At 38.4% G+C, this 18,163-nt stretch overlaps 1 protein-coding gene across 1 annotated transcript in view; it reads left to right on the top strand.

The window, feature by feature from the left end:
• CFAP54 (cilia and flagella associated protein 54) overlaps positions 1-18,163 on the top strand; it is a 207,597-nt gene that overhangs the window by 126,653 nt on the left and 62,781 nt on the right. The window contains exons 42-51 of the mRNA XM_073327473.1: positions 308-502; positions 1,227-1,314; positions 1,729-1,938; positions 4,504-4,570; positions 8,237-8,419; positions 11,673-11,759; positions 12,623-12,745; positions 14,374-14,427; positions 16,109-16,325; positions 17,407-17,498. Of these exons, the coding sequence (XP_073183574.1) occupies positions 308-502; positions 1,227-1,314; positions 1,729-1,938; positions 4,504-4,570; positions 8,237-8,419; positions 11,673-11,759; positions 12,623-12,745; positions 14,374-14,427; positions 16,109-16,325; positions 17,407-17,498 (1,316 nt within the window). The remainder of the gene's footprint in view (positions 1-307; positions 503-1,226; positions 1,315-1,728; positions 1,939-4,503; positions 4,571-8,236; positions 8,420-11,672; positions 11,760-12,622; positions 12,746-14,373; positions 14,428-16,108; positions 16,326-17,406; positions 17,499-18,163) is intronic.

The following is an 18,163-nucleotide window of genomic DNA, read 5'->3' as shown; positions in this document are numbered from 1 at the left end:
GGCTAAATCCAGAGTACAAGTAATGCTCAGTGTGTCATTATTCATTTATTCAGTGCAAATTAATATATATACTGCAGGGATAGAAAATGTTTCTGAAAAATGCAGCCTGCTTTTCTTTTCCCATGTTTATTCACTTTTAATCACAAGTTGGCTATTCCTTCTAACCTGCTATTATAAAGACCAGAAATGTAATGTAGAAATCAGACACTGAAAATATTTTGTTTGGGTGATATGGTTTAGAATCATTTATGTGAAGGAAATATGGCTGTAAACTATATTTAGTAAGTAAATTACATTTCTGACCTAGATACCTTTGGAAGAGTACCCTATCGGATCTCTTCAAATGAAAAAGTGGAATTTAGTGTGGGAGCTGAACTGACATTTCTACCAAAACCACATGACCTTTCTCAAGAAAAATTTAATTTCCCCAGTAGGGTCGAAAGCAGACCATTACCTGAGTCACAGCTCTCAGTAGTTGTCTCTTCATATGAAAAAACTATTGGTAAGATATTTACATATTTTTGTTTACAGCTAATACAAACAACTCTGTTTACCTATGTTCATGTTCTTCTTCATGCAGTTTTATTCTCTGTCCCTTTCACGTCAGACAGTCTTCACAGCAGGTATTCCCCATCCACATAGTGATTATGGGACAGCCCCTACCCCCACCCCGCAATAAAAAATAATTTCCCCAATATGATCCAAAACAAGCCAATACCTCAGTCACAATTTTCAGTAGTTATCTCTTCATATGAAAAATGTTACTTCAGTGGAGCTTCGCTGATTTACACCAGTTGAGAATCTGGCTCATGATTTTATCATCTGACCGTGTCCCTTTACTTCCTTTTATAGACTTTTCCCAGGAAACCATTTGACAGCTAAGGGGGTTTATGATTTTTTAAACTGCTGTATGCAATCTGTAGAAATGAGAGAATTGCATTTGTATCATGAATGCTTATTTTCAAACAAGTTCTGTCCATTTAATCAGTCTGAAAGAGATTCATGCATATGTCTTGCTCCAGTTGGAGTTAGTAGGAATAGAGTTGGGTCCACAGTCACACATTTGAAATTAAAATATCCCCAAATCCTCAGAAACCTTTACATAAAATATTCATAATCTTATTTACTATCTCCCGTGTGCAAATCTATTTCTGTTGCAAAGTTGTTCAAGATCCAGTAATGGTTTTAATGTTATAATGGATTTTTTTCTAATTGATGAAAAACAGAAATCCTTCAAATAAATAACCAGAGAGACCTCAAGGTGCAGGCTCTACATGAACTTGGAAATCTTCACTTTTATGCAGGAAAGAAGAGGTACATAGTCACTGGATGAACAGTAGATACAAAAATGACACTTTTTATTTTTGTAATTTTATCTATATTTCTCCTGACTTTCAGTTCTTCTATGAGTTAACCTGCTGTCTTCATTTCCATATTGTTCTCCCATCCATTTTCTCTACTAACTACATTAATGAATGGCTTTCTCTGGAACCGATATATATGCGTCTCTATGAAGTAACTATGTCATTTACCGTACAGCTATTTGATCTTAGTAAAATATTGATCAACTTGTGAGTTGATCAAAAATTATATTTTTTGTCTTACAAACTAGATTCCAATTTTCTGTCTGAATAACAATTATTTGTAGCTGATAGAAAGCAGAATAAAACTCTTCTTCTGCTACAGAAGATGTCAGCAATATGATGGATACATTTTTTTATGTTACAGAGCTGCTTTTAAATACTGGTGTCAAGCCCTTGATGAAACACTTAACATAGCTGATGTACTTAACAACTGGCAAGAGTTAGATGGCTTTTCAAAAAATGTTACTGACGACTTTACGGATGGAAGTTCTAAACATTTTAGTGAGAAATGTATTTATCAAGCTGGAATTTGGGGGTGCTTGCATGCAGCAGTTTTAGCGGCTAAGATAGCTCAGTAAGTATTTTATTTTTTAATGTATTTCTTTAGATTTTAGAACTCCACATCAACAAATGCCCATCTAAGGCCTTGAGTGCCCCAACATAAATTTAAAAACACATTAAAGAGGAGTTATAAAACAAAATCAGTCAAAGCAGCTGTACTTCTGCTATTACCCTGACCATGTCCCTTGCTAATTAACAGTGAGCATGCCCAATACAGTATAACTGTAAATTCCCACACTGCATCACAGTTTTTCCTTAAAACAAAAATTAATCCCCCAGCTTCCTCAGTCTTCTTCCAGTTCCCACTCAAGCACTTGAACTTTGTAGCATGCCCAGAAGGTTAACAGATTTAAGCTATTTTAGATCAGCACGTGGAGAGTATTCTAAAGGGAAGTGGCCCTCTTTGAGAACACTCTGCGGACAGCCCCCTCTCTCAAGCACTGCCCTCTGATCTTAACTGCAGCTGCATGGCACAGGGAGGGATCATAGGAATAGAATAATAATATATGTATAAAACATAAAAATCTAATAAATGATTGACAAATTGTAGCCAAAAGGACTTTACATCCTTATTAATTTTCAATAGAAACATCAAAATTCTCAAGTTAGTGCTCTTAATGAATATTAATATATCAGGGCAAATTTAATGCGGAAAAATTGTAATTTTTCTGATTAGTCTTAGGTCAGATGAAGTTTTATCTGTTGTATGCCGGACTACCACAAATAACTATATCAGCCAAGCTATGGTATGCATACTGTTAAAAGACCATAGTTAAGATTCTGTTTTGTGCCTCTAAGAGGCATGGCACAGAATTAGCAGCCAAGGGGGGAAAAAAGGGGTGGGGGCATAGGTGGCTTAAACTACCTTTTGTGGCCACTGATCCTGAGCTGCTCTGCAGCCCCAGGTGTAACTTAAGCAGCAGCCTGTCCCTGGGATGCCTTGCTCCACAGTGCACCCAGAATCTCTGCAGCACTATGGCCGCAATCCCAGTACACTTCCACCCCATGTGAGTGTCACAGTTCGGGGCAAATGCACCTGTATTCCCCCTCCGTGGTCCACCAAGGGTACCCATCTCCTCAGCCGTCACCTTTTTTGGGTAGTAACCCGTGTCTGTCTGCCTCCTGACCAGGATTTTTCCAGGCTGTGCAGTTCCCTGCCTACACTGATATTCCCAGCAAGCCAGACTGCCTAAACAGGGTACCATCTCCTGTTTGCTTTCTCTTCAAAGGCTATGGACAGCCTAATGGCCCACAGCTATGAATTATAGTATAGCTCTTTATAAGCAAGTACATTTATTCTGAAGGTAAGAGCATTACTGAGAAAACATATTAAAATAATAAAAGTATCTACATGCATGCTAAAAAGCTTTCAAGAGGTCACCCCAACTCCAGTCTCTGGCTCTGATAAGTGTCACTCCATCAAACCTCACAACTAGGTTTTCCCTGTGCTTACAAGTTCATGACTGGTTTCAGAGTAGCAGCCATGTAAGTCTGTATTCGCAAAAAGAAAAGGAGTACTTGAAAATAAAATATAAAATACAGTATTTTCCACTGAGTGCATCCGATGAAGAGAGCTGTAGCTCACAAAAGCTCATGCTCAAATAAATTGGTTAGTCTCTAAGGTGCCACAAGTCCTCCTTTTCTTTTTAAGTTCATGACTGTATCAGATTCAGAACCAGAACAACCAGGAATAGTTCAGCCTTTTCTTTTCTACAGCACGGGCCTTTGATCTTGGTCTCATGTAGTAAGTGATCAGCAGACAGTGACCCCTCCTCAGGCCATATTTTCAAAAGGCTGGGTTTTTGCATTCCCCAGAGATGTGGAATTTATATTTACCTCCCCCTAGATATTCCCCAGGAAAACCACTTACCACTTTTTGTTCCACAAGTCCATTGTTATCTGGCACATTGTTCAATATAGTCCTTTGATCCTCCAGGTCTCACATATGTAAACATATCCCCACCGTGGAGGTTACATACAACACTGGCCCATAATTATACAATGAACCCCAAAGATACTTACATTTAATTCAGTTAGGTCTCCCAAGGATGTTGCAGGAAATTGCCAGATCTGTCACAGCTAGGGCTTGTGAGGGAGCCCTGGGAAAGCAGCCTTACAGCTTTCTTCCTCAATTCCTGCACTGAGGGAATCCTTCTCCATCAATTTCCAGGGCTTTTAGAGCCCCTTTGTGCTACTCTGGCCCTCTTACCCAAAGTAATGGGACTGGAGCAGAGGTAAGGATTTTGCCCCATAACATGCAAAAGATTAAAGCACTTTGCACATATTATACACACCATAGTGGCCAATCATCATGAAATCTCTGGTGAGGTATTATGAGGGAGGATATAGCCACATATCTATTTATTTCTCTTTTTTCTATATAGGTTCTTACACTGCCCTCATGACCATAATATTGAGAACCTTCCAGTAGTTCATTAAGCCATGTGACGTAACATTTTCAAATCTGAAAAACTGCTAGAGGTCATTATTAATAATTATTATAGTAGGAAAAAAAGCTTTGTTAATTAACATAAATTAATGAACACATTCAAATGTCTTACCTATATGTTATACTTAGGTATATATTGACATCAAATGTGAGACTAAGAACTAAATGCTGCATTTTCTCTGCTATACTTTTTAAGGTAAGGATATATTTTCATTTAGAATTTATTCAATAGTTGGCATATTGTTTTCAAGGTATAAAACTCAATAAATGGCCAATGATATAAAAATATTCCCATATCAAATTATGTAGAGTCAAGATTGAAGGTAGATACCAACTTATGCACATGTATTTTAGTCTCAAAAATTATCATTTCAATAAGAAGTTAGTCTCCCAGAGAAGAAATAAAATATTGTAATCTGAAGATGGCTAAAACATTTGCCAGTCAAATAGATTTTTTCCTCTTGAAGTAGATACTATCAATATCAGCAGGGTGCTTCCTGTCACAGATCTCTACAGAGTCTTCATAGATTGTCATACATTTTTAACTAGGTAACCGGGAGTATAGAAACTTTTTAAAAAATTCACTGAAGAATGTTTCTTTTGGTAATGCAAAATATTGACTATTCATGCTAAATTTTCAGCTGTTAGAAGTTTCCTCTAAAAGGTATGGCAGAGCATTCAAATGAATAAAAATTTCACTTAGAAAGAAAGTAAGATCTTTAAATTAAGAATGCAATCTTTTGGAAACAAAGTCAGGAGTAAAGATGTTTCTGTATACTCTGGGAATGGAGATTATCTTACTAAAAACAGGGATCCTGAAAGAGGGATCACAAATATCCTGTCAACTGGATTTCTCATACGCACAAGGGGTCTATGCTAATAGTTACCAATGCAGCCTCAGGAACTTAATCAGCTTCATCCAAAAAAATGGAGAATAGAAAATTCGTAGTATTATTTTAATCACATGCATCATCCTAGGATCCTTATGCTGCAGCCTGATCCACGAGGATAGAACCCATCCAGATTGAAGCCCTGTTAACTTCACCAAGAATAGAAACCAAATCCTAACATTTGAGCAAAAGCATTTCAATTATCTATTAGCACTATACCGTCTGTGATACAAAGGTGAAAAATGTTGATTCCACGAATCCGAGAGCAATAGTATCAGCCGATCATCGCAGTATTGTCCCATTGGAAATACTTGTGCATGACTGGAGTAGGATCTGTCCTAGTTCATTCAGATGGCTGTAGCTTGATGGGAGTGTGCTGCAAAATATGATCAGTCCACTGCCATGGTACCTAACAAGGATAAAGTCCCATAACTTGTTTGGTTTGGAAGGTTGTTTTATAACTTTGTTTCCTCTTTCTGGTATAGTCTTTAATCTAGTTATTGTCCCAGGTTTATGCTCGCTATTTTGTGTTTCACATTGCTGCATGAATATATAAACAGTAAGGCCATGCCTGCACTAGGGAGCTTACAGTGGCACAGCTGTACTGATGCAGCGGCGCCACTGTAAGATCACTCATGTAGATGTTCTATGCCGATGGGAGAGAGCTCTCCCATCGACATAATAGAACCACCTCTGTGAGTGGCAGTGGCTATATTGGCAGGAGAGGCTCTTCCACCCACATGGCACTGGGCACGTTTACCACTTATGCCGGTGAAATGTATGTCTCTCAAGGGTCTGTTTTTTCACATCCCTGAGCGACATAGCTTTTGCCGACATAAGTGGCAGTGTAGACACGGCAAGTCTCTAGGCCATGAGTGCTAACTGTGATGTCATAGACTCTGTATAGGAGGAATTTTCAATTTCAGAGACAACATTCTTATCTTGTACAATAGTCGCCCTTCTACAAGTTTTGCCCCTTAAAATCCATTTAAGATGGATCAACTTTAGTAAACAACTCAAAGAAAACACATTTTCCCTATTTAAACTTACTGTCCATATGTCAAAAACAGTACTATTCTGTGGCTTGGTCTAGCATAGCAAAGACGCTGGCAGGCAGGATGCCGGCCATCATTATCCAGGATGTTCCCACTCTCTAGGGCTCTCTCTTCAGCTTTTTCACTTTGACTCCTCCCTCACTCAGCAGGCACAGGAGGGTAGCGTTCATGTCTTCAAATAGTAGCCATTTCTCTTGTGACCAAAGAAGACCATAATAGAAAAAAGGGAAAAAAACCTCCCATTGGTTCTGCCTCTTACAGTAGCATTTTTACCTTGGGACGGCTATTGTTGTTTCTGCTTTCAATGAAAGAAATCTCACCTACCTCAGTGAAACAAGGAGGTGGCTGAAGCAGTGTCCTGAGCTGTGACGGACAAAACCAGCCCCTTAGCTTGTGTAAAGGTGGTAGTGACTCTTCCAGAAGCAGCAGGAAGTTGGTGGAGTCACAGGCTGTAAAAGACCAAACCAGCCTGCTGAGCTTGTGCAAAAGAGAGAGAAGCCCTTCTGTGGGGGAAGATACTCTCCATAAAGAGATGCTTTAAGACTTCCATGAGGTGAGGAATCTCAACAAGCCCTTCCTCCTTGTTTTCCCTGGCTCCTGAAGTACTTGAATGAGTCATTAATTCCTTCCTGTATGCCAGGGGTGGCCAACCTGTGGCTCCGGAGCCACATGCGGCTCTTTAGAGGTTAATATGTGGCTCCTTGCACAGGCGCTGACTCTGGGGCTGGAGCTACAGACATTAACTTTCCAGTGTGCCAGTGGGTGCTCATTGCTCAACTCCCTGCTCTGCCCCAGGCCCTGCCCCCACTCAACCCCTTCCCCCAAGGCTCCTGCCCCTTCCCCCGAGCCTGCCATGAGCTCATTGCTCCTCTCCCTTCCCCCCCCTCCAGCTTCCCACTCATGCGAAACAGATTATTATGGTAGGTGGGAGGAGCTGACTGGCAGGGCTGCTGGTGGGTGGGAGGCGCTGGGGGCTGGAGCGGTGGGGAGCTGATGGGGTACTGCTGATGTATTACTGTGGCTCTTTGGCAATGTACATTGGTAAATTCTGGCTCCTTCTCAGGCTCAGGTTGGCCAGCCCTGCTGTATGCTATCAGGAGGCTTTATACTCTTCTCCTAGGGGTTACCTGACATATTTTCAAGAGCCTCTCTGGAGATTTACTATTCTACTTCTTCCACTCTATCTAAAGTTTTGTTTTGATGTGCTCTGACTTGGAAAGCTGAGCCCTAAACCCCATTAGGAAGGTTTCTTAGCAGGAAGTGGCATATTTGCTGAGGCTTCTTTTGTGGTAATTTTGTTTATTGGGATGGATGTGGGTGTGGGTGTGTTTGTTTTAGTTTGTTTGTTGCAGACTTCCCTCCAAGTCCTGAGTCAACAAATAACTAAGACTACCAGCACCTCTCCCTTTGCCACACAACTGGTTGTTATAAATCTGCTCAGGGACTGCATAGGTTCCCAGAAAATTCTGAAGGAGGAAAGGATAGAATTAGAGAGCAGGAAAATACTGGTTGATGATGATAGTCATTCTGCCTATCAGACCAAGAAGACCAACACAGAGAAAGCCACTGAAAACAAATTAGCAGTAATTTTGAATTTAATTTACCTTTGAATATAATTTACCTATCCAGACAAATAGACATTGTTTGTGGCTTTTCTGGACCTAGATCTCCTTCTGTGCTTTGCTCAGTGTCATCTGATGCTCTCTTCTATCCATCTACAGCCGGATCTCTCACTCGATCAAGGTTCAGACATGAAAACATTAATCATTCCTCTACAATTTTGCATGGTTTTATTTGGAACCAGGTGAAATATAGAAGTTGACTGAATTTCATTTTGAGCTTTGGGAATTGTTCATCCTTTTTTATGCTTCACAGCTGCATATATACTTACAAATATGTCATTTTTATTATTTTCAGACACTGTTTAGAGTCTCTATTCCACATCCCACAGCTGATTGTGACTTTGCACAATACGAAATACACAAACTTATTCCTGGCATTGATTTGTTCTCTGATCGCTACAGAGCTGATGTCTCCACTGTAGTTGCAAGTCTGAGTTTCCTTATATTTGAATTGCATTGTGCAAAGCAAAATCTAATAGTAAGTACTATTGAAAAACATATATAAATGAATTGTAAGTCATCATATTTAATAGAAAATTGTTATGCTTAATCTGTTGTGGGTACCCTGCATGTTTTGGAGAGAGCCTTTGTTATCTTTGTTGGCTGGTGGTCTGGGGACTGTTGCAACAGGGTCATGGCACAGAGTTTTGTATTTTTTAATCCCTTGGGGCAGAGATTCTCAAACTGGGGTGTGTGTGTGCCCCGAGGAGGGGGATGCCTCCAGGGATATCATAGAATGTATTCTGGGGGTGGGGGGCATGAGAAGCTTTAGGGGAAAAAATCTTACTGCACACATTGAGAGCTGGGCAGCCAGAGAGTGGCAGCTGCTGGCCGAGGGCCCAGCTCTGAAGGCAGTGTCACCACCAGCAGCAGCAGAGAAGTAAGGGTGGCAATACCATACCATGCCACCCATACTTCTGCTATGCTGCTGGTGGTGGTGCTGCCTTCAGAGGTGGGCACCTGGCCAGCAGCCACTGCTATCTGCTTTGACTTCAGAGCTGTGTGGCCAGAGCGCGGCAGCTGCTGGCCGGGTGCCTGGGGCAGGGAGTGCATAAACTATTAGACACAAAGAAGGGGGGCATGATCAAATAAGTTTGAGAATGACTGCCTTAGGGTCTGTACATTTTGCGTGTGTAAGGTCAGCAATACTGATTTATTATTTCATGCCATGTTGGTGGAATATTGTAATGGTCTCTCTCTTTCTCTCATTTATTTCCTCCCTCCTTGAAAGTGTCAGTAGTAGTCAAGGAGTAGAGCTAAGCTGAGGCATAGAAGTGCTTTTCACATGAAGCCAGATGCAGAGATAAACTAGGATTTTATCCAGTTTACAAATGGAATTCGCTGCAGAGCTAAACAACCACTGTGCTTATGCTGTGTCTTCCTAAGTAGATGCAGCTGCTGGCTTTTCTACCACTCACAGTGTGTCCAGGTTGTCAGTGGATTACAATTGGTTAGCATAGATAGGGCACTTGTACATGACAGGAAGCCAAAAATGCATTGTGTTCCTAAGCACTTCAGAGGAAAACACATAATATATGTGATTTCAAGAACCGCTCTACTTCAAAAGTGAGTGTAGATGCAATATATTCAAAGCACATTAGAGAACTTTAATTATAGATTCAGCAAGTAAGTTATTTTAGTTTTATTTTCCTCACTCTCATTTCCTCTTCCTTCTCTTAAAGATCTGTCTTCACCACTTCCTTCCCTAATTAATTATCTTTACTAGAGCCCTGCAAGTGACTGTTTCTTTAATCCTGCTTCCGTCCTGCCCTACAATACCACTCCCACCCGCTCCCGCATTCTTTCTTGCGTTTTTATCCCATTCTCACCCACAAAAATCTTAGATCCCGCAAATCCCACAAGAAAGACAGATTCTCCTATGCTATTTTTTTTTAAAGTTGGTTAATATATATACAAATGGAATTTAGACACAATTTTTATCACTAAAAGAATAAAACAAATCTTGTTTAAACTATGTAAAAATATTTTAACTCCTGTTATAATAGACAGCAAATTTCTTTTGATCCCTCGCTTAAATTTAAGTATTGAAACCTTTATTTAAAAAAAAAAGAAAAACTTGCTTTACTTTGCTGAAATTCTATTTATGACAAACTGACTGGAGATTTAGTGTTTTCCTGCAAATTACCACAGTCTCTTTTTTTTGCCCACCCAATTGCACCTGTAACAAAGTACATTTTACCTGCTTCCACTGTTATGGCAGCAGGTCCTGCTGCAAGGCTCTCGTCTGTACCCCTGCCCTCCACCAAGTTCTTTCCCATTTCCCACTTTAATTATGTCCCCTCCTAGCCCCCAGGTTAATTTTATTCTATACAGATTGCCTCTTTCTCTCCTACTTTAATGAAACACATACTCTCACCTGCTTATCTATCTCAGAGAGCAGATTGCTAATCACATACCTCTTTCTGCACATTTATAGACACATTGCTCCTGTATCAGGTAGAGTAGCTAGTAGGCCATGGATCAGAGGCACTGCAATAGCAGTACCAGCAGATCAAGAGCTACATTTCCACTCTATTGTACAGTGTAATCAGTTGTGGGACTGTTTTAGACAACGGACACCATTAAAGCACACTTAAAGTGAGGTCAAATTTGGCTCCAGATTTTGGTTTGATAAAATAATATTTTACAGAATATATTTTTTCAGAAATACTTTAAATTTGCAGAGAAAACATTTTAAGAAGAGACTAAGATTCCCTTGAGGACTTTGTAATTCAGACACAGAACTATTAAACTAGTTCATGAGAACCGTAAAGTGATACTGACAAGAAAATAACTATAAACCAAAGTAACACTGCCTAGCTTGTTTTCATTGTCCACCCTGAAAGAAAATTAAAAAGAAAACAAACAGTATAAGTGGTGAACAGTAAATCAGATTACAAAAGTTCTTTCAATGTTAATCCAAATATGATTTTTAACCTGAGTATATTTTAATCTTTAAAATAGTGAACAATGTTTATTTATGATTGCAGGACTGGGTCGTAGTACATTATACTTTTTTGTGTGAGTTACCCTTAGATCAGAAGTTGAATTGAAATTAATGGGACTGTTTGGATAGTTAAATATTAATCACATAAGTAAAGATTATAGGATCGAGCATTTACCTTTTATTAACTTTGTCTAATAAAAATAATTTAGATCAAGAGACAAATTCACTGTTGGATAAGCAGATTCAACTCAACTGAGCCTTGTCAGGATTCAATTTGTATTGTAATCTAAATAGTTTAAATTAGAACATTATTATATTTGACTAGGTGTTTAATATTTTATAATGTCATAGGTATACTTTTATCCTTTTAGTTATTGTTTTAGAAAATTTTTGGTGAGTGCAGACTATTTGAGCAACCCTGTGTACTAAATTCATTCAAGTAGATGTACTCTCCTATGGTACATCAAACACGCCTGAGCTAAGAGGATAATTTTGAGGAAACTTTAAAGTCTGTTGTATTGATCAGATGAAAGATAGTGCTCTAAGAATAGTAGGATTGGCTTTAGCCATTTACAGAATTTTGTAAAGTATCCATTCTTCACAGAACACAAGAGAAGCGGTTCTGAAGAAGATGTCAAGCCAGGATGGCAGTGGAAGTATTACCACTGTAACTTAGGCTACTTTCCTGTGTTTTCTTTAATGTACAGTCTTCGCAGTACTGTATTTTTGTGTTGGCAGACTTTCTGGCTTTTATGTCTAGACCACCTAACATTTTTTTCTGCAGGTTTTGCCATTGTTCACATTGTACCAATACTTTGTTTCTGAAATTTGTCGGGACCCGGTTAAATGTATTGAAGGAAGAATCCTCAAGGTAATGTAATAAACCTTCTAGCTGCTACAACGTATTCCATTTTGAAATAAACATTTCATTTAACTTTATTACTAAATGTAATTGATTTACTGTTCCTTGGTATATAACACTGTGCCATGAACTGTAAAAGAAATATTTTATACTTGAATTCTTGTTCAATATTTTTCTCTCAATGAGCATCTTGATGGACTGAGAGTCCTTTGTAATTGAAATCACTTATTTTTATTACTGTCTTTACTAATCAAGACTCCTACAATAGTCAAAAATATGAACATAACATATTCCCTTCTGAGTCTGGCCTTTTTCTTTGGCAAACATTGATTTTCCCCTCTCCTGCTCTTTTTAATTTTTTTTAAAGTTACGTGTACGTGGCGTGGCTGTCCTTATTCACTTCCTTACTCACTGTCAACACCAGTAACGTCGTCAAGAACTTTGTCGTAACTTTTGGAATAGTTTTGTCACTTCATTTGTACTCCTGCTAAAGTTCTTTAAATCTTAGTGTGAGTGCATTTTTTAAAATAACATAACTTGTAAGTGAAAGCTTAACTATTCTAGAGTTTGGATGACTCAAGGAAATGATGAGGATTATGGAGAACGTTTTTTTTTTTTTTTCAGTTTTGGAGAAAGGTTGTTTGTTTTATTGTTGTTACATGAAATCTTCAGCTTTTGGGTTCATTTATTCAGTACAAGACATACAGGATTGCTGTCTAGCAATGAACATTCTCCATTAAATTGTGTCCAGTGGTCAAAATTTGGGTCAAAATTACTTGACGATTTCCCTTTTTAATATATTTTATTGTAAGTAAATGGAATGACTAAGAAAAGACACTAAAACTAAATCTCAGTTTCTTTTTTCTTTAAAGATTAAAGTACTTACAGACTTAGGATTTTTTGCGGAGGCTTTCCATGAACTGTGTCTGCTCAATCATGGCAAAAAAATTCCCTGGAAAGTACCTGCGGGCTACAGACTTATTGGGAAAATGATGGTAAAATATGCATGCTTGAATTATATTTGTACCCTCATATGCCACGAAACTATAACACTTGGTTCTCCTTCATTGAATTATAATGATCAAAAACCTTTACAAGCAGTAGAGCCATTACTAGTTCCTGAAATTACTAGTACTCCAGCATCACGCAATAAGCAGTTTAGGTATCGTGCACTGAATGAGGGAGAGAACCGGTCATTGAACAGTGAAGACAAAAATAAAGTTTGAATACCTTCCTTGTTCACTGAGTTCCGTCCAGACTATACAATGAGTAAGGCAGGCGTCTTGCAGGGAAAAGTAGTATGTGACCATGTAGTTTAAGACTATGGGTGAAATCCTAGCCTTATTTCAGTCTATGGCAAAATTCCCATTGACTTTAGTGATGCTAGGATTTCACCCTTTCTTATAATGCATATGCACAAAGGGACAGAGTTAAGGATGTATGCACTTGGGCATCTCCTGATCTTGAAACATTTTATTTTGCAACTTTAACATTCCTTTCCTGTAATCTCATGTAAAGAAGTGTGTGTGTAAGTGTGTGTATATACTTCGGTGTCCAAAACAAAGGTCTGATAGCCTGATTAGTTCTGTTGTTTGTCATTTGAGGATTAGAATCACCCATGCTAGATTAAAAATAAACAAACACATTACAAATCGTATCTTTTCACTACTTGAGTTCTTTAATTGCCTTCAGTTAACATTAGCTTCCTCTCTTCCTATTAATATTTGGTTACCATTTTTAGCATTTCACTATAGGAGAAGCTTGTAGCCCTTTTAAAAGGGCCACTGTTATTCTGGAAAGATGAGTACAAATTACTTTTACATACCAAATGTGGCCCCAAGTTCCTTGAAAATTTTGTAGCATTACAATTACATGGTCCTCTTTTTTTAAAATGTTTTATTCCTCTGTTTGTGTGAAAAGCTAACACAGGCAACAGGGGAAAATGACTGATTGTGGGGAACCAGTGAAACTGACTGCAGAGGCAGTGACATCAAATGCACAAAAGGCTGGATTCTGATTTCCTTTCCACAAGTGTTATTGAGACCAGAATCAGGGCTAAGGAAAACGGATTACAAAAAAGCTGAAAATATACAAAATGTCAAACGTAAATTAAATAATCTAAAAAAAAGAGAAAAACATCTTCCTTTCCCCCATTTTAATGTGTAGTAATCTTAGGTTTCATATGAAACATTGCTTAAATGAAAAGTGTTCAGACAGAAAGGTGATCTTATTTAAAATTTCCAATGTTTCTTTCAAACAAATACCATAGGGAGACACTTCATGGGTTAAGAAGCTGAAAGTCGTGCAAGAGTAAGATACCAGTGTTTCCGAAAGAGAGTGAACATATTGCACCCCCACTAGATTGGGCCTTAAAGGACACCAGTACCATTAATGATATTTTCTTTGGCCCTCTGGGAACCTTCATTATTCAGAGCAGCACTTAAGCGTGTGCTCAGCCCTACTGAAGTCAACTGCATTTGAACATATGATTAAATGCATTTCTGAACTGAGGCTTACATGACAATATAGCATGTGACACTGTACCACTACACTGGTTTCCCCCAAGTTCCTTGTAAGAGCATCAGCAACTCATTCATCATTCATTGTTACATTTTAATTCCAGTCTTTTCAGAAATTCGACTCATCGAAACCCCTCCTGACGAATGCAAACTTACAGGTAAGAAAACAACTTTATCTCCAAGAACTAAAATGTTAGTTCAGAGCATGATTATTCACCTGCATAGTACCTGTAAGAGTCAATAGGAATTATGTGACCTGGAGAATATACCTATTCCTGTGATTTCTATATAACTTTGTATTGTCCATTATATGCCTCTGTAAATGTTTCCTTTTATTATTATTTATTATTTTATGTTAATAATAACACTCTTTAGCACTTCATATACATTACATTTCACAATAGGCCTCTTTGGATAGAAGTTAGTCTCACCGTTCCTCGGTGTGTCACAACTGAGAATACCAGATTCAGGACAAACTGCTAAGAAATAGGGCAGACACACTGCAAAACTGGTGGTTATTCTTCCATGAGAAATACCAAACAAGCAACAGAAGTAAATTTCTGTCTTACCACACTGGCTAACAAGAAGTCAGAACTGCAGCCTCCTTAGGTATTCCAGTCCTTGTTTCGACTCCCAGGCACTAGAGTTAATGATAAGTGGTTATTTAAAACCAGTTTCATCAACCAAAGGGCTCTTCTGGTTCCAGAGGACTAGCCACACACCCAGGTCAATATATAACTTAGATCTTACCCTATAATTATGCTGTTGCCAATCCTTTAGTATCTAATATCTAAAGGTTTATTTATAAGCGAAAAGAAGAGAGACTTAAAATTGGTTAAAGGAATCAAATACATACAATAATCGCAAAGTTCTTGGATTATTCAGTTAGTATTATTATTGCCAGTTTACCAAATGAGAAAACTGACAGAGATTTGACATGACCAAAGCTGAAGAATCTCCACAGGATCACTGTGGCTCTATCTTGAGATTTGATTTAGTTAGTTCTGCTATTTATATACTTCATGGTACTATATTAAGAACCTCTTCTAGCTTTTGGAGTGGTAGCCGTGTTAGTCTGTATCAGCAGAAAGAACGAGGAGTACTTGTGGCACCTTAGAGACTAACAAATTTATTTGAGCATAAGCTTTTGTGGGCTAAAGCCCGCTTCATCAGATGCATGCAGTGGAAAATACAGTAGGAAGATAGATAGATATACAGAGGTTTGATACAAAATTTAATATTTATGAAGAGCTAAAAAGTTATAATTATTATTAGTAATAATTAAGGAAGCATTTACAGAGAGTAGAATGAAAAATACAAAGTTGTGTAGCAAGTACACAGTATTGTTAGTTTTGTGATGCAGGGGTTTTTTTTTGCTGTGGGGGGTTACAAATAATGTGAGTTTGCTCCCTGCCTTAATCTCTCTAACAAGAATAAAGTCTGGGAGCAGAATTGGGATTTTGGCTGAGATTACTGATATAGAAGTTTAATTGTATACTATTTGTGACTACCTCTGTTCAAGGACAGATACATACTTTGTAAATAGAACAAATTATGGAAATATCCGGCCTCTGTCATTGATTTTCTCCTCCAGCGGGAAACTCACCTGTCAGGCTCTCCCATATGCGACCACTTGGCAGAAAAACATTGTGGGAAGAAAAACACCAATTCCTCCATGGTGACAAATATTATATTATCTAGTATGAGTCATAGTCATATCTACTTGTATTTTCATGAATGTCATTAATTGAAGTGGAGTACACATTTCTTTTATTGAATTCAAATATGGTGGTTGGCATGTAATTGCATATGAATTCAAATTATTTACTTTGCTTGTAGGTACTAGAAGACTTATTTAATTGGAGTCTACCTCCAGCTGTGGTTTCAATGTGTGATCAACAAATCATGAATAAATTAACTTTGGCCAAAATGCATTTCATCATTTGTCTTTCGGCAACAATAAATAGCATTCCTGAAAAAGTGATTAAAACAATCTATTCTGTGGATAACACTAGCTTAAAAAAGCCAAGCAGAATCATGGAGTCAAGCATAAAAAGTAATTATAATTGTCATGAAAAAGTCTGATCATCATTTGATTTTATTCTCCAGCTTGTTTCATGTATAATTTTATCATTTTTAGCATTTCTGTACACATTATACTGATGCATTTTAAAGAATATTCATATTATGTCTTGCTGAAAATGTAAACGTTTATTTTTTATTTTAGAAAGTTTAAACATATAAGTTTTCAAATTTTTATAGTTAAAATTTCATATTTAAATTTAATTTAGAGTTGCCTTTCATTCTTACTTGTTTTTATAGATACATTATTGTTGGTGGATCCTCTGGCTTTTTGTGCTTTGTACTGTTTTAACATTTCCTGATCACTTTCTTCCAAATGAGTATCCATTTTTTCATCTTGGGAGATGAATGACTGGCTTCCTTTTCTTTTTAGTAAATTACCCACCAGAAGATACTCTTTAGATCATGATGTGGTCACCTATTTATTTTCCTTTCATAGTCAGAATGCTTCACTTATTACTATTAATTATATATATTCTGGGATCTCCCAAGATATGTTGGGGCCCTCTCCAAACATAAGAGATAGTTCATGTCCCCAAGATCTTACAGTATAAAAAGTTGAAGACAGAGAAGTAGATATGGGAACAAACAAAATGGTCACAATGAGGAGAAAGACATGCTTTGTTTGTTCCAAAGATTGTTGGATTTAGTTTGTTATATATAAACTATGCCTAACTGCTCTACTCTTCCTCATTGGCAGTTGCAGGCTCAGTCCTTTTCTTCATGGGGCTAGCTCTTGTGGGATTGGAGGTTTTTCCAAATTCCCCCCGCCCCCCTTCCCCCCCAAAAAATCCCCCAATCTCTAAACGGAGAGCCCTGTAGTTGCACCTGAGATGTGTGAAGTATAAAAAGTTTGGCAGGATGGTAGAACAAATGTAAATAAGAAATATGTTTGAGAACAGTCATGAATTTCTCATGAATATTCAGTGAATAGAAAAATAAGATAGATTCTTCAAATTATTGAGAATTATTTGCTCAGCTCTGCTCCTTTGTAAGTTGAAGTCTTTCTTGGAATTTAACTGCTATCCTTTGCTTTTACAAATGTTATTTGCCAGTTAATGCAGAAGTTACAAGACACCAGGAACAAAGCAGCATTATTATACAGCTGGTCAGATGTAAAGACGAATTAAATATGGCTATGCTAAAGGTAATTTTGTTGTTTAGGAAACAATCCACTATTCATCAAATGATATATTTCCTATGTAGCCGAAATTATACTGTGGGGACTAGATGATGTAGGGAACTGGAAATGAGTTAAAGAGTCTCTACTTTCTAGGTCACTGGTTCTAATGTGACCCAAGCTGTTAGTAGCTATAGGTAGTGTCCTACCAATTTCATGGCCATGAAAAATGTCATGGACCGTGAAATCAGCCCTCCCCCATGAAATCTGATCTCTTCTGCTGCTGGGAACCCACGGCTCCTAGCTGCTATTCCGGCCGCGCTAGGGAGGGACAGGAATTGTCCTTCTCTGCATGGCCGCCCTTGGTGGGGAGATCAGACCCACCTACAGAGGCAGCGCAGAAATGAGAGTGGTATACCCTCACTTCTACGCTGCAGCAGCCCTGGAGCTGGGCTCCAGGCTTCCGTTTCACCCCCCCTCCGCCGTCCCCAGTGGCTTCTGCCACAGCACCAGGCACCAAGCTCGAGGCTTCCTCCCGCAGTGACTCTTGCCGGACTGGAGATTCTGCTTCCAGTGGCTACAGCTGGGGCATCCTGGGCTCTGGGCTTCTGCCCTCACTAGGGTTGCCAACTTTCTACTCACACAAAACCGAACACCCTTGCCCCACCTCTGCCCCACTCCTCCTCTGAGGC

This window comes from Lepidochelys kempii, chromosome 1 (genome assembly GCF_965140265.1).
Source record: "Lepidochelys kempii isolate rLepKem1 chromosome 1, rLepKem1.hap2, whole genome shotgun sequence".
NCBI classification, from domain to species: Eukaryota; Metazoa; Chordata; order Testudines; family Cheloniidae; genus Lepidochelys; species Lepidochelys kempii.
This window is presented reverse-complemented; position numbering and strand designations above follow the sequence as displayed.